Consider the following 13,687-nt stretch of genomic DNA (forward strand, 5'->3'; position numbering starts at 1 on the left):
GGCGGTCTTGGTGATCCAACGGCTTGCGCTGTGGGTGCTGGATCGATTCGTGGAAAGACCAATCTGAAAAATCAACTTTTGGAAATTGGTCGCGGACATTCTGAAAAGTGCCTGGGAGTGATTTTCGTGACTCTGGTACTCATAGTACAAATCATTCCCTAGTGATACAAGGTGATTTGAAGCTGTTGTCAGGTATATATTTATTGTTAATTGTTCATTTCAGATTGGCCATATACTGTGGGTCTGTGGCTAACGCAGTAAATTCGCAAGACAACATAATGTACATCAGGATGTATACTTCCAAAACGGCTGAAAAGGGATCAACGTTCAACGCTACCTTCAATGCGTATAGACAATTGGATCCAAATAAAGATAACGGTAAGACTACCCACGTTTTGTCGCAGAGCTAGCATACGAATACACTCTTGTGCCCTTTTAAATTAACTTACGAGGTTTTAAAACCATAGTGAAACAAAAACTTTATACTAAAGGTTGTTATGCAGCTTCTGCGTACTTAGATGGCCAGAATCCGTGGTAGTAACCCGGTTAGCTCTTGCAAATAGTCTCAATCTAAGATGTTTGATATAAATATTATAAATATTAAATGTATTCAAATATTCAAAGAACAAGCCCCAGAGTTTCTTGCTTATTCTTTTCAGGAGAGTCTTCCTTGAGGAATGAGCAGTAGAGTTTAATTAATATGACGATTTCAAGTACAAGATGATTTGAGTTTTGCATTTAGAAATTTTAAGCAACAACTAGAAGTTCTATTGAAATTATTGACATCATGTTTGGGTTTTTTGATCGAAGAACCCTTGAAAATTTAATACAGCTTGTATGCCTTTTTTTATTCAAATAGAATAAAAAAGGTCATAAGAGTCACATTTTCATCTCTTTAATGTAATTATAATTAGGATATTTAAATTTTTCTTGAATTGATATTCAATTATCAACTTTCACACAAATAATTGAATATCATTCAACAAAAAATTAAATACAGCAAATAGCGACATCTCGAGCCGGGGCTAGTAGCTGTAAAGGTATCTGAGTGACGAAATACTTTCATAAATTTTTCATAGATAGCGCTATGCCTAAAAAGTCGTTGAAAACCAAATACAAATATCCGACAAAACAAGCATATAGAGAAATTCGTGAGGTCTGCTGGTTCGTTCCGTGGCTTAGTTGGCATAGCGTCTGACATGGTTTGCTAGAAGACGTCGATTCGAATCTGGCGGGATCGAAGGAATTTTTTCTAAGTATACTTACAATATTTAAAAAAAATAGATATTGTGATCAAAACAAAATAACGTCTCTTGGCAGACAACACCGCTCAATTGGAAAATTGGTGATTTCTACTTTTGAACGTTACTCAAGAAGCAGTAAAGCTCCTTGTGAAAAAGCTCGTCGAGTGATGTACTGCCACTTTACCTATTTCTGCCGCCAAGTAGTAATGTCAGCATTACTGTGTTCCAGTTTTGAAGGGAAAGGGGTGCTGGTGAAATTACAGGCACATGGGACTTGTCAACTTATGTCTCAGGGTGACGGGCGCAGTGGCAGTGCCCCTCAGATATTTGCGATTTAAAGCTCTGAGTGGCACTGCAACTGTTATGGACAGGCGTGTAACTTACCATCAGGCGCACGACTTGTTCGTCCCGTCGTCTGAAAAAAAAACAAGACTCAAGTTCAAATAAAACGTGAATATCAATAAACATTTTACAAGTAACTCGTATACAATGTGTTATCAATAAATAGAGCACTTATTACCAATAATAGACTAGAAAATGTTATATGCAATAATATTAGTGCAGTTTTTCACTCTCCTTTAAAACTTTTCCAAATGACTTGTGCGGTGTTATTTGCTCAGCGACGATATGTTTATTTACGAATAAATTTTTATTTTAAAAAGCAACGCATTAGAATTACTCGTTCATCCAAGGTTATCTGTTTGTTGTGAAAGTAAACTTGTTTGCCTATATTTCACTTGAAATTAAAAATCGTCGAAGTACTACCGAAGCATAGATAAAATATTATACTAGTACAATATGCAATCAAATATCAAAAATCATACAAAGAAATGTCGCATATTCTGACGCTAATTTTAACTCTAATAAATATGTAATAATATTTGAAAAGGCCCACAGACGGTAGCTTTTGTTCCATTTTCGTCAAGATTTTGCTCTTCTTCAGGCGCTGATAATACATTATGTACAATGACATAATAAAATCGCAAAGAAGCTGAGTCCGTATTATAAATATTTTAAAGTAAAAGTCAGTGTTAAAACGTTAGTATGTTCGAGAATAAATTCAAAGAAATGCCGTGTATACAATTTATTACAAACTAACAAATAAAAAAGTAGACCGTTGAGAAACCTTCGATTTGGTATCTTTTCAACGATTTTTTACCGTTTTCACCATTTTCATAATTGCAAAAGATTTTTAATTGAACATTTCCAAAATTATGTTTAAATAGTTTTGCGTTCACAAATTTTCGATGTTCAACACTTTATATGTTTTTTCATTAAAAATGTCGCCATCTACAGTTTTAAATATGTACTAATTTGTACGAATGGATACCCGATGACTGAAATGAGCTGCAATACAGGCTATTTATTTTCAGATGTGTGTAGAGAGGACGAATTCGACTGCGAGGACAATACCTGCATTGATGGCTCACTAAAATGCAATGAATATGCTAATTGCAGACTTAAAACTGACGAGGACAAAGATACGTGCAAGGTAACAATTATACAATTTAGGAGCATAATTTGAAAGTTAGTTCATCACATTTCTTGCGGGTGTTTTTATATTATTACGATGGTAGATTGTCAGCACAAAGAAGGATGGCGACATCACGTGTATTGTGGCCCAGTGTTTTTGGCGACGTGCATTAAGGACACTTGTGATTCATTATCAAAGCATCAAAAACCTAATTGAGTACAACCTGTAGAAGCTGGAGTTATAAAGTTGATATAGGTTATATATATAACATCGTCCTGTATTTCGCTTCAGTTGTTTGTTCGTAGTAGCAATGGAACAACAAGTTTTCAATTTGTTCACAAAAATAATAAAGAACTTGCCGAATATTCCCAAATCTGCCAAACTTTGCCACATTTAATTTATCATGTTCTGCAGCAATGAAAATGAATAAAAATTAAATCTGCCCAAATGGCAGAAATCTGCCACAAACGGTCACACTGTTCTTAATATCAATGTGACATTGACATTGGCAAGAGGTCTCTTGTCAAAACGTTCCTTTGTAACTTTCATTATCTCTCATTTGAATATTTTAATATTTTTGTCACATTGTGTTTTATTTTTTGCTTTATGCCATTACTGTTTAATTGATTATTTCATTAGGTACTTTATAGTTTTAATGTTTTATGTGTGTACTATAAAATATCCAATACTTCCGATAGGTAAACATTCAATCATGCTTAAAATGAAATGTACGTACAAGAACGTTACCTAATCTATGGTCGAACTGAATCAATTGCATTGTGTTTTTGCATGTATTCTAAAATACAATGTTTTACAATTTCTTTATTCCCGACTTCTATAAATGTACAAAAACATATTGATAACTAGACATAAACTAAAAACGCAAAATTATACTAGCAAAATTCATGAACGGCTCTTCGTCGTTATTGGGGAAGCTTTCGCCATCCTTCTTTAAAGAGCGAATATGGATGGAAGCGTGAGGAGACGTACAGCTCAGCGTACATATCTCAATCAGATTGGGGACGTCCTTTAAAAAGGCTGGGTTTAAAAACCAAGAATAAACGGGCATGTATGAAGAGACTGATACGAGTGGAAGAACGAAGGTTTGGTCAGAAGCGTGTGACGGTGTGACCTCCTTACACTGTCATCTCACCTCTTTGTATCGCCTCTCTCCGCTTGTATCTTATAATTTTTTTATTTTACATGTATTTAAATTTTAAATTTGAATTGTTCCATCTTCCTTCACTTTCTCATTTTGTTTTCGTACCACGGTCACTCCCAGCTCGGCCGCCACAACAGTCAGAGCTGTTAATAAGCTAATCATGTGTAATAATTTATAAGTCTACAGCCTTTATATATCTATTTCTGTAATTCAGTTTCTAGGCTCATTTAGGGCCTTTCTTTAAACTTTACTTCTTTAATAAATTTTGTGGACCGGAAGTTTCCCATTTCATTGCCGTGAACCTGTTCACGGCTAGTTAGGGTTATAACCCTTTCAAGCGTACCCGGTGGAGGTCCATTCCAAATTACCTGGTCTCAAACTAAGAAACTCCCTGTATTATGTATTCATAAAAGAGCTACAAAATTACAATACGGAAACACTCAAACCAGAACCTATAAGAATTAGTTTCCCAAATAGATATCGAGAATCGAACCCGGCAGAGGTCCAGCGCCAACAGTACAAACTGTTGGGCCACACAGGTTCAACATTTATTAATAAATGAGAACATGAAATGCATTTCGTGATCTGAAAGACGTTTCAGCCGAATGTACTTAATAGTGGATTGGATTGAATACTAATAATTATCAAAACATTATCGATGCGGAACGAGCAAAGCGAAGCCAAAATTTTGGATTTCGGTCTGTGACCTGGAAATGCTTTAGACTAGTTAATTAAAAGGAACTGCATTATTAATACCTGTAGACTAATCGTAAGCATTTGGTAGGATCAATCGTATAGTTCACGTGTAGAAATACTGACACTAAATAAATGTTTCAGGGTGAGACGACATCCAAAATCAACGAACCTCACATCATGGTGATTCTTGTAATTTTCTCTCTCATCTTATCAGGAATGAGCTTTGTATTCCTCTTCAAATGCATCAGGAAACTTTACCAGGATCACAAGATTATAAAGGTGAGATATACTATGTCAATGAATTTAGTAATAAATAGAAAGGCCAAAGACCTCAAAAGATAACTTGTGTTAGGTAACAGTTCATTGAACTCTTCAGAAATATGAAACTCTTCTCTCTGCATCGATTATGATCAAAATTTTGAAGTTGCACTTATAATTTAACTGCCGGACTGCCACGCAGAGGTCCCAGGTTCGATTCCCGGGCCGGGAGAAATATTTGTATGGCCTACATTTATTTCTCTCGTGAGTTTGGGTGTAATTTGTGGTTGTCTATGTGTGTGTCCATGGCACCCGCGACACAGGGTTTCCCTAGTGCGGGGCTATGTTGATTGTGAGCGTTATTATTATTATATTATTATAATTCTTAATATTATACAGGAACACATCAGCCAATCCTGCGAAGATCGTCTGGACAACTTGCTGGCAGACAGCAGGTTTCCTCTAGATGCAAAGAAACTTCAAAGAACAAGCGAACCCAGAGCCAGTTTAGAGAGAGAAAATCATACCAACGAGATGTTTAAGAAACAAAGAAGTTTTTCACAGAGGAAGGTATGACTTAAATTCTTCTACGGTTCGAAATTATTTCAGCTGGTAATGTATTTGTAGCTGGTAATGTATTTGTAGCTGGTAATGTATTTGTAGCTTACAAGAGAAAGGGATGCTTTGATGATTGGGATATGTAGAGAGAATGAGCAAAAGAACATTGACGAAGCATATTTATGAGGCGTACGGGTTGGTACAAGCCGACCAAGGTGAAACTAGAATGACTAAATTGAGGCCATTCTAAAGAAGGGTCCGGTTAAGAGTACCTTTAACCGACGAGCGTGCACTGATGCGTATTGATGAGGTGAAAGATGTGTGTCAGGATCGTAGCAAGTGGAAGACTGTTGTGTCTGCCTAGTGATGAGACTCAGTCTTTTAAGGCGTTTTATAAAGACATTCAGGACTCGACTATAAAATCAAGACTGGGGATTCGAGTTTTTATTAATAAGACCCAGTCATTATACTAAAAGACTTAAAAGACTTGAAACGACTTATATAACTTAAACGACTTATATAACTTAAACGACGTAAGCGACTTAAATGACTCGAGTTGTTTGCAATGGACATGGAATGTAAAAATCCTGACTTGAGCATTGAGTAGAGTTCTGGAATACGACCCTCAGTCTCCAGACATTACAATAAACTATAGTGTTGTCATTTCCATGTAATCAGAATAAAATATCACTGTTGGTTTAGTAGATTTTTTAATACTATTTAATTAAGATTCTTAAGTCTCGGAAGCCTCGAACTTCCAGAGATTGCCATAGTCTCAAATCTAGAAAATGTCCAAAAAACCGTCGAAACTCATGAAATTATTAAGACCGACACTACCGGGATGGAAACCCTACCTTTAATTTTTCACAGCGAACCAGCATAGACTCCGACTACATCCAAGAAACACCTTTAGACCTTGACGATGAACCGTGGCAGAGGAACGTTGAAAGCGCACCGATAGAAGCGCAAGATATCAAGATAGAAAGAAACGGAAGATCAAGGCGCAGCGAGATGAGCAAAAGAGAAGAATCTATTAGAAGTAAGAAAGAATCAAAAGAAATAGAAGAAAGGGGAAAAAAAGAGATACGAGATGTTTCTGTTGGTGCACCTGATACCAAAGAGTCGGGATGCCAGACAAGAGAAAGTTTGTTCCAAGCTGATACTGCTCCGAGTTCCGATGGTAAGTTTGATGTTCGAACATTTTACCTTCTGGAGTATATGAATCTTGAGAAAGTTTAATTATTATTTAAAGGATAGATGCGTAGGAATTACTAGTATTTGTTATTTCAAACAAACCAATGCTGCGAGCTCTTCACAGGTCCCATGGTTGCGGCTGACATAATCCCTAATATTAATAGAAACCATCCTAATCTGAACTGTAGTTACAAAAACATTTAGTAGCAGTAGTGCTCCTTGTGAAAGAATTCGTGCAGGGAATTTCTATCTCAGGATAGTTCTGGCGCCAAGCTGTGCTGTGAGCATAACCACGTTTCGGTTTTGAAGGGTAAGGGTGCTGGTGAATTACAGACACATGGGACTTATCAACTTATGTCTCGGGGTGATGGGCGCAGTGGCAGTGCCCCTGATCATACCTTTGTGATTTAAAGTGACACTATCACTATTAAGGACAGGTTTGTCGCTTACTACAAGACTCACGACTTGGTCGTCCCAATACTTGGTATCGTATCATTTAAAAAAAAGGGAAAAAAAAAGATTTCTTCTACTAGCTGTTTTTTTCATTCACCGAAAAATTGTACAGCCGTGATAATGGGACCTGAAAAGAGTCTGGAAAACGTTGGTTTTATTAAAAAAAAAAACAAATGTACGCCATTTTATATTTGAAAAAAAAAACATTTTCAATTCCAATCGGGAAAAAAACTCGATAATGAAAAACTAATAATATGAATTTGCAACAAAGGACTAAAGGTTTGTAGAATCACATAGTTGATAAGGTTTATTATTATTTGACTTAACCTATACTTGTGGGGGTTGTTTGATATGGCATTTTGACGGCTTCAAGTATTTTGTCGAGTCTTCAAATAATTTGTTTTTCTTTTACTTTTCGTGAAACTTGTACGCTCCCTGAATTCTGTCTTTTCCACGATGCTTCTCTTGGCGCTATTACTGAGGTAATTATTAATGATAATAATTACAATGTTCTTGTTACCATTTTTAGGCACTTTTGTACAGACGTGCAATACATGGTGCATACGTGATTAGGTGCTGTCATTTCGATAGAATTTTGATATAACAAATGTCACAAAATACACATTGAGTGTAGACACGATGTCACTAGTGTCAATTGAGAATTGCTGAGCTGTTTTGCGTTCTATTGCACTTGTACCCTTTAGCACAAATGGACTTAACATAATTTTGACATTAACAAAGTTTATCATGTGGTTCAACAAATATTTAATTTTCAAATCAAAATTATAATTTACGTCTGTTGGTGTTATAGGAAACGTTATATTTGTTGCTAACTTTACCTATTTACATGGGTAAAGTTAAAATGTTTTTTTATATTTTTGTATTCCTTGTAAAAATTATTAAAAATGATAGTGTCGTGTCACGTCTGCTCCGTACACCACTATTGCCTAAATTGTGCCTTTATTTTACTTCTTTCTTTGCGACACCATGCACTTTACTATTTATTAGGTAATAATATTGTAAAAAAAAACGCTAGTAAATACGCTATTGCTATCTCAAAGTGGTAGCATGATGACTAGCACAATTGCAAATTTTAACCATCATATTTGTCATCATACTATCAGCGGGGATTTACAACAACACCGTAGCGATCCCAAAAAATCGTGAACACTTTAGATTTCCTAATTTTGATAGCTTAAAGACGATATCACATCAGACACAAGAACATCTAAAGTGCTCACAATTATGTGTGAAAAGCGGTGTGTTAACTTCAAACATTTTACACAATAAATATTAACTTTAATCTCATATCCCCAAAGGTTCAAATGGCACAAACAGCAGAGGATTCTCAACGTTCGGATACTCCGGAGCTACCATCGTGCGTCCCTCTCCCCCCGCGCCATCCAATACTTCGCAGATCACTCTGGAGCTATTAAAGCAGGTTCCGCAACAGGATCCCATAAAATCTCGTAAGTTTTGTCGTTCAACTTAAATTACCAAGACCATGTCTTAATCTCAGCGATCTGATGTACTTAATAAGCCAATTTTCAACCTCAGAAAAGAAAATCCCTGACCGACGTCCAATGAGTGCTGAGACAACCCGTTCCGCTCCTGACGTCATCATAGTCTCCAAACCGATTCGCTGAGGATGACCTTTGGGGCCCCCGCCGTGGGCCCCAAAACCCCCAGACTTCTGGGACCCCGGTGAACGCACCTGTCCCGAAGGTGCGTTCCATCCGTGCTATCACGAAAAAAACGATGACTTCTCCAGAAGTATGACTTTTGACCAGTGCGGTGGTTACTACAGTAAATATTTCGACGAAGGACCAAAATTAACCTACGATTATTGCTTGAAAAGTGACTTTTATAAATCGAGAACGTTGCCAAGGAACCTTGGATCTAGTGTAGATTGTAAGAAGGTGCAAAGAAGTGTGTGTTTTGTAGATGACTCGCCATGTAAGAGGCATAGGACTTTTGTCGTTACAGCCGATATTGAAGCTCCTAGGTAACGAATAGGAGAAATAGATTAAGGCTTTCGAGATAGAATTTTAGTAGCTAAGAGTTAATCTGAAGTTAATTATAATATGTTTAAACAAGAACGTCCTAAAACGCTTAGCATAGATACTTTGGAAGGTGCTACAGCTTCAAGAGAAATGCTTGCATACTTATAAACTCTATACTCTGTTTTTGAAATTAACAAATAAAACAACGAATAGAACCTGCACTTTAGAGATGCACTTCAAAGTGATAACTTGCATTTTCAATAATAAAGTGGCGAAATTGAAAAAAATAATATTGTTTGGAAACTAACGACATAGAGTTAAAAAAATAATATATACACATATATTACTTTTTAAGCCAAATATGATTAAATAATATTTGATATAAAAAAATATACATATATTAGTTACAATAAATTTATTAATATCACGATGTTGTACTACCATGATATTCAAATATTATTTGTGAAACTACTCCACTAGTTTGTTATAATTATTAATCCAAAGATCAAACATTAAGAAAATTTCATTCAATCGGGCTGGACTCGAACCATCGCATGTCCTGTCCACAACAGTTGCAGTACCACTCAGTGCTTTAAATCACAAAGCTCTGAGGAGCACTGCCACTGCGCCCGTCACTCTGAGACATAAGTTGATTAATCCCATGTGCCTGTACCTTCAAAATCAGTAATGCTCACATTTGGCGACAGAAGTAGGTAAGATGGCAGTACTTCCCTGGTCGAACTGTTTCATAAGGAGAACTACTGCTACCATACCGTAGCTGATGCTTTTACCAAAGAACCAGCAGATCTTACGAATTTTTCTAAGTGTTTGTTGCAGATCTTTCTTTTTGATTTTTAACAACTTTTTGACAAAAATTTGCGTGTGGGTTATTTAAATCTATACCGCTAAAACCTAAAAACACGACAACTAATTCGAGTTTCTAGGTTTTTGCAATTGCTGCACTTTGGAAATTAATTATCAGTCAGCCTTGACCACGGAACTTGTACCGGAACTTTGATTTGTTTGAAAAAAAAAACAAATATACGCAATTACTAAAAATATGTTATTTTTCTAACTTGGTCACTTTATTTTTGAGGGAGCAAAGTAATATCATCAACCTGTGTTGGTTCTCCTTTGTCACGATCCACAGCCAGTGGTCCTATAGTATAGGTTGTTGACAGGAAGATAGATTTTTTAAATTTGCAAATTCTCTCTAACGCCTTTTTCTTTAAGTTGCAACTTTATTATATAAAAAGACAAACCAAGTGTTATTTCATTTATTTTCTAAGTAACGCGAATCTTCTTAACATGGTATTTCTGTCATTTCGAATTCTAATTTTACACAAGGAACTAATTAATCAACATAATTATTACATACACACATACATACCTTATATAATGTTCCATGATTTTTAAATTTTTTAATAATTATTCAGATTTTACTTTCATACAAAAATAAATATATATAAATAGATCGCTCTGAATAGTAATAACTATGTGCGGTAATAAAATAAATGCTAGCGTAATTGTAATAGTTCGATGTAAATCGCAGGAGCGGGGTCGTCGAGGAGAAACGCTCGCGGCTGTGTCAGATTAGTACAACAAAAACTTAAAAGTTTGTTTTTGGTAAATTTATTATGTTTATCTACACACATATCATAAACCCTCTATGATGTGTTCAAAAACCGCAAATTGCGACCAGCATAAAGATAAACTGTTTTGTTAGAACAAATTTCTTATCTGTGAAAATGTTATTATTGCTTTATAATAACATCAAATTCGATTTTATTACTACATTCTAATTTCGAACATCTCTGAAAAACAAAACAATTTGATTCGACATCAATTCTAATATCAGTCGACATGAAGTTTTAGTAGAAATGAAATGTCAATAGGAAACAGTTTTGACAGATTTCACACGTTACTTGATATCGAATGATATGATAGTTGGGGCCGACTCTAGTTTGCCTATGAATTAAATAAAAACTACGGTCGTGTGACATGCGTGAGAAAAGTTTTTATTTGCCGCCATCTCGCCAGTCGTAACATGCGGTTCCTGAGCACATCATAGAGAGCTTATTATGTATATAGATAAAACAGTATATAAAGCTTTACATAAATAGGCATTAAAACACTCGTGAGATGTTTTAATGAATCTCGCCTGTCGGCTCGTTTCATAAACCCTCCCTCGTATTTTGTTTTAAATCATAGAATGAACGAAATGAAAATAGAAAAAAAATTGTTTATAATGTCAGTAATAAGTCCTGCAAGGTTGTTAGTGTTTTACAAACAACCCAATATTAATTGCGCAGCATTGTATATACAATATACCATACTAAATGTTAATTAATAACAATGTAGGCAATTTAGCCTTACATAATTTCATAATACACCTAAACAACTAATCAAATTAGATTAACAACAAACTATTGAGAACAAACTGACGAAATAGTTTCGTCGAAATACAAATTTAATAACAAACTAATTGAGTTTTTTTACAAAAAATATATAAATATCATGGTGGTAAAATATCATCATGTTCAATAAATATATAGAAATTTTTTCTGAGTGTTTTTTCTGAGTGTTCGATCTTTGTATTAATAGTTATAACAAACTAGTGGAGTAATTTCACAAAAAATAATTGAATAGCAATTCAATAAAAATTTAATTAACACAGTGAATAGCGACATCTCTCGCCAGGACTGGTAGCTGTAAAGGTATTAACTGGGTGATAAATCTGTCATAGATTTCTCATAGATGGCGCTACGCCTAAAAAGTCGTTGAAAGACCAAGTACAAAGACACGACGCAAGCACATAAAAGAATTCGTGAGGTCCGTTGGTTCGTTCCGTGGCTTAGTTGGTATAGCGTCTGGCACGGTATGCAAGACGTCGGTTCGAATCCGACCGGATCGAAGGAATTTTTTCTGAGTGTTTTTTCTGAGTGTTCGATCTTTAAACAAACTAGTGGAGTAATTTCACAAAAAATAATTGAATATCAATTCAATCAATTCAATAAAAATTTAATGTATAGATTTTACAGGTTTTTTACTACGATATGACTTCTTATTATTTTCCCGATATTTCCGGATGATGACGATTAAACACTCAAGGAACCCGTGACCTTGGAACGTGTAACCGTTCCAAGGTCATGCCGCGGTAAGAAACCTGCAAATAGTATCGAGTTTTTAGGTTTTCGTGATTGCTTCACATTGAAAATAAAACTTTTTTTCGGATCTAATTGGTTTTTTTTAAAACCTTCAAATATGCACGATTAGATCCGAAAAAAAAAGTTTCATCTGTAAATAGCAGTTATAATAAACGGATGGAATATTGTTTAGTGGTTACTCAAATTCTATCTCGTGAAAGTATTAGGATAAGCATTAGCAAGAGTTGTGATTTTTTGTGCTTCAGTTTTCTAATCGCGTTTGTTAACTTATTTCTAACTTGCGACAAATAGGTATATTAATCTCGACTCACGGCAGTGTTTCATCCAAGTTCAACGCACTGTCCGTTTGTTACACGAGTATGATATTTTCGTCGTGACTAGTTATTAAAATTATTACTTAGAAAAAAACGGGAACAAAGTTCTTAGTAGAAAATATGTAGTAGTGTAGGATAAAAGTTAGGCCGAATTTTATAGCTTTTTTCACAATTAGACCTATAATTGTTTGTTCTATATACATTGTTATACCACCTTTGACTTACAATTATATGGACGTCGGGTCCGCGCTAAAAAGTGTCCGAACTTATAGGGCGTTAAAATCGTATACAGAGCGTCATTCACGCTTTAGTCTTCGTTTGTTCGACTGACAGCGAAGCGAGCAAAATTAGATAGTACTGCGATGACATTACAATTTAAATTCAACGGTTTAGCTTTTTCATATTCCTTTACATGTCACTACGTTTAAATAGGTTGACTTGGGACATTTTTTTCGTGGTTTTTGTATTAGACCCGTCGTCCATTTATTTGTAAGTCATTGTATACCACAATCTTAATAAGCGGTGACCATGGTTCTTCAAAAAGATAATGATTTTCAAAGTCAGAGACGTAAACACAATGCCTAATTCGGCATCATTGGGTGATGGCACCAATGATCGATATTTTAAGGGAAATGTGTCTTTAAATTTAAAATAGCCTTTTTGTTTGTAAACATACATCAATAGTGATTAGTTTACTTGACATATTAAAACTAACTAACCAATAATAAATACCCAGTAATTAATCAATAAAAAACGTGTTCTTATGATAGAAAATTTTGTCCTAAATCTTATTAGAAATTAATTTAAAAATTATGTCGAACTTGGCTGTCATTGGCGCCACCACCTTAGTATAACGCAGCGTCGGGCGCGTTTCCATTGTGTCGTAACGTTTTATTTAACGTTGGGCGACTGTCGCTTTTAACCTGTTCGCATATCACGACTGTCTGTCGTGACTGTGTCGTGGACGTTTCTTTTTCGTTGTACGACTGTCGTGACGACAATTTATCGGTTCACGGCAGCCGCCTTCCACGACAGAATCGTTTGATACACAGCCGAGGGCGCGGGGGAAGTGAGGGGAAAGTATAGACAACGATAAATAAAACGTGACAACAATAGGAGCTGTGACTATATATAGCTATATATAGCTCTTCCCATTGTCTTTAC

General features: G+C 35.4%; 1 protein-coding gene across 1 annotated transcript in view; it reads left to right on the forward strand.

Annotated features, from left to right (window-relative positions):
• LOC113227727 overlaps positions 1-9,116 on the forward strand; it is a 29,166-nt gene extending 20,050 nt beyond the window's left edge. Inside the window, exons 6-12 of the mRNA XM_026460713.1 lie at positions 224-378; positions 2,618-2,736; positions 4,718-4,855; positions 5,234-5,404; positions 6,263-6,572; positions 8,359-8,508; positions 8,597-9,116. Of these exons, the coding sequence (XP_026316498.1) occupies positions 224-378; positions 2,618-2,736; positions 4,718-4,855; positions 5,234-5,404; positions 6,263-6,572; positions 8,359-8,508; positions 8,597-8,685 (1,132 nt within the window). The 3' untranslated portion in view covers positions 8,686-9,116. The remainder of the gene's footprint in view (positions 1-223; positions 379-2,617; positions 2,737-4,717; positions 4,856-5,233; positions 5,405-6,262; positions 6,573-8,358; positions 8,509-8,596) is intronic.
• The last annotated feature ends 4,571 nt before the right edge of the window (positions 9,117-13,687 follow it).

Source organism: Hyposmocoma kahamanoa, unplaced genomic scaffold (assembly GCF_003589595.1).
Source record: "Hyposmocoma kahamanoa isolate Upper Pololo Valley unplaced genomic scaffold, ASM358959v1 215, whole genome shotgun sequence".
NCBI lineage: Eukaryota > Metazoa > Arthropoda > Insecta > Lepidoptera > Cosmopterigidae > Hyposmocoma > Hyposmocoma kahamanoa.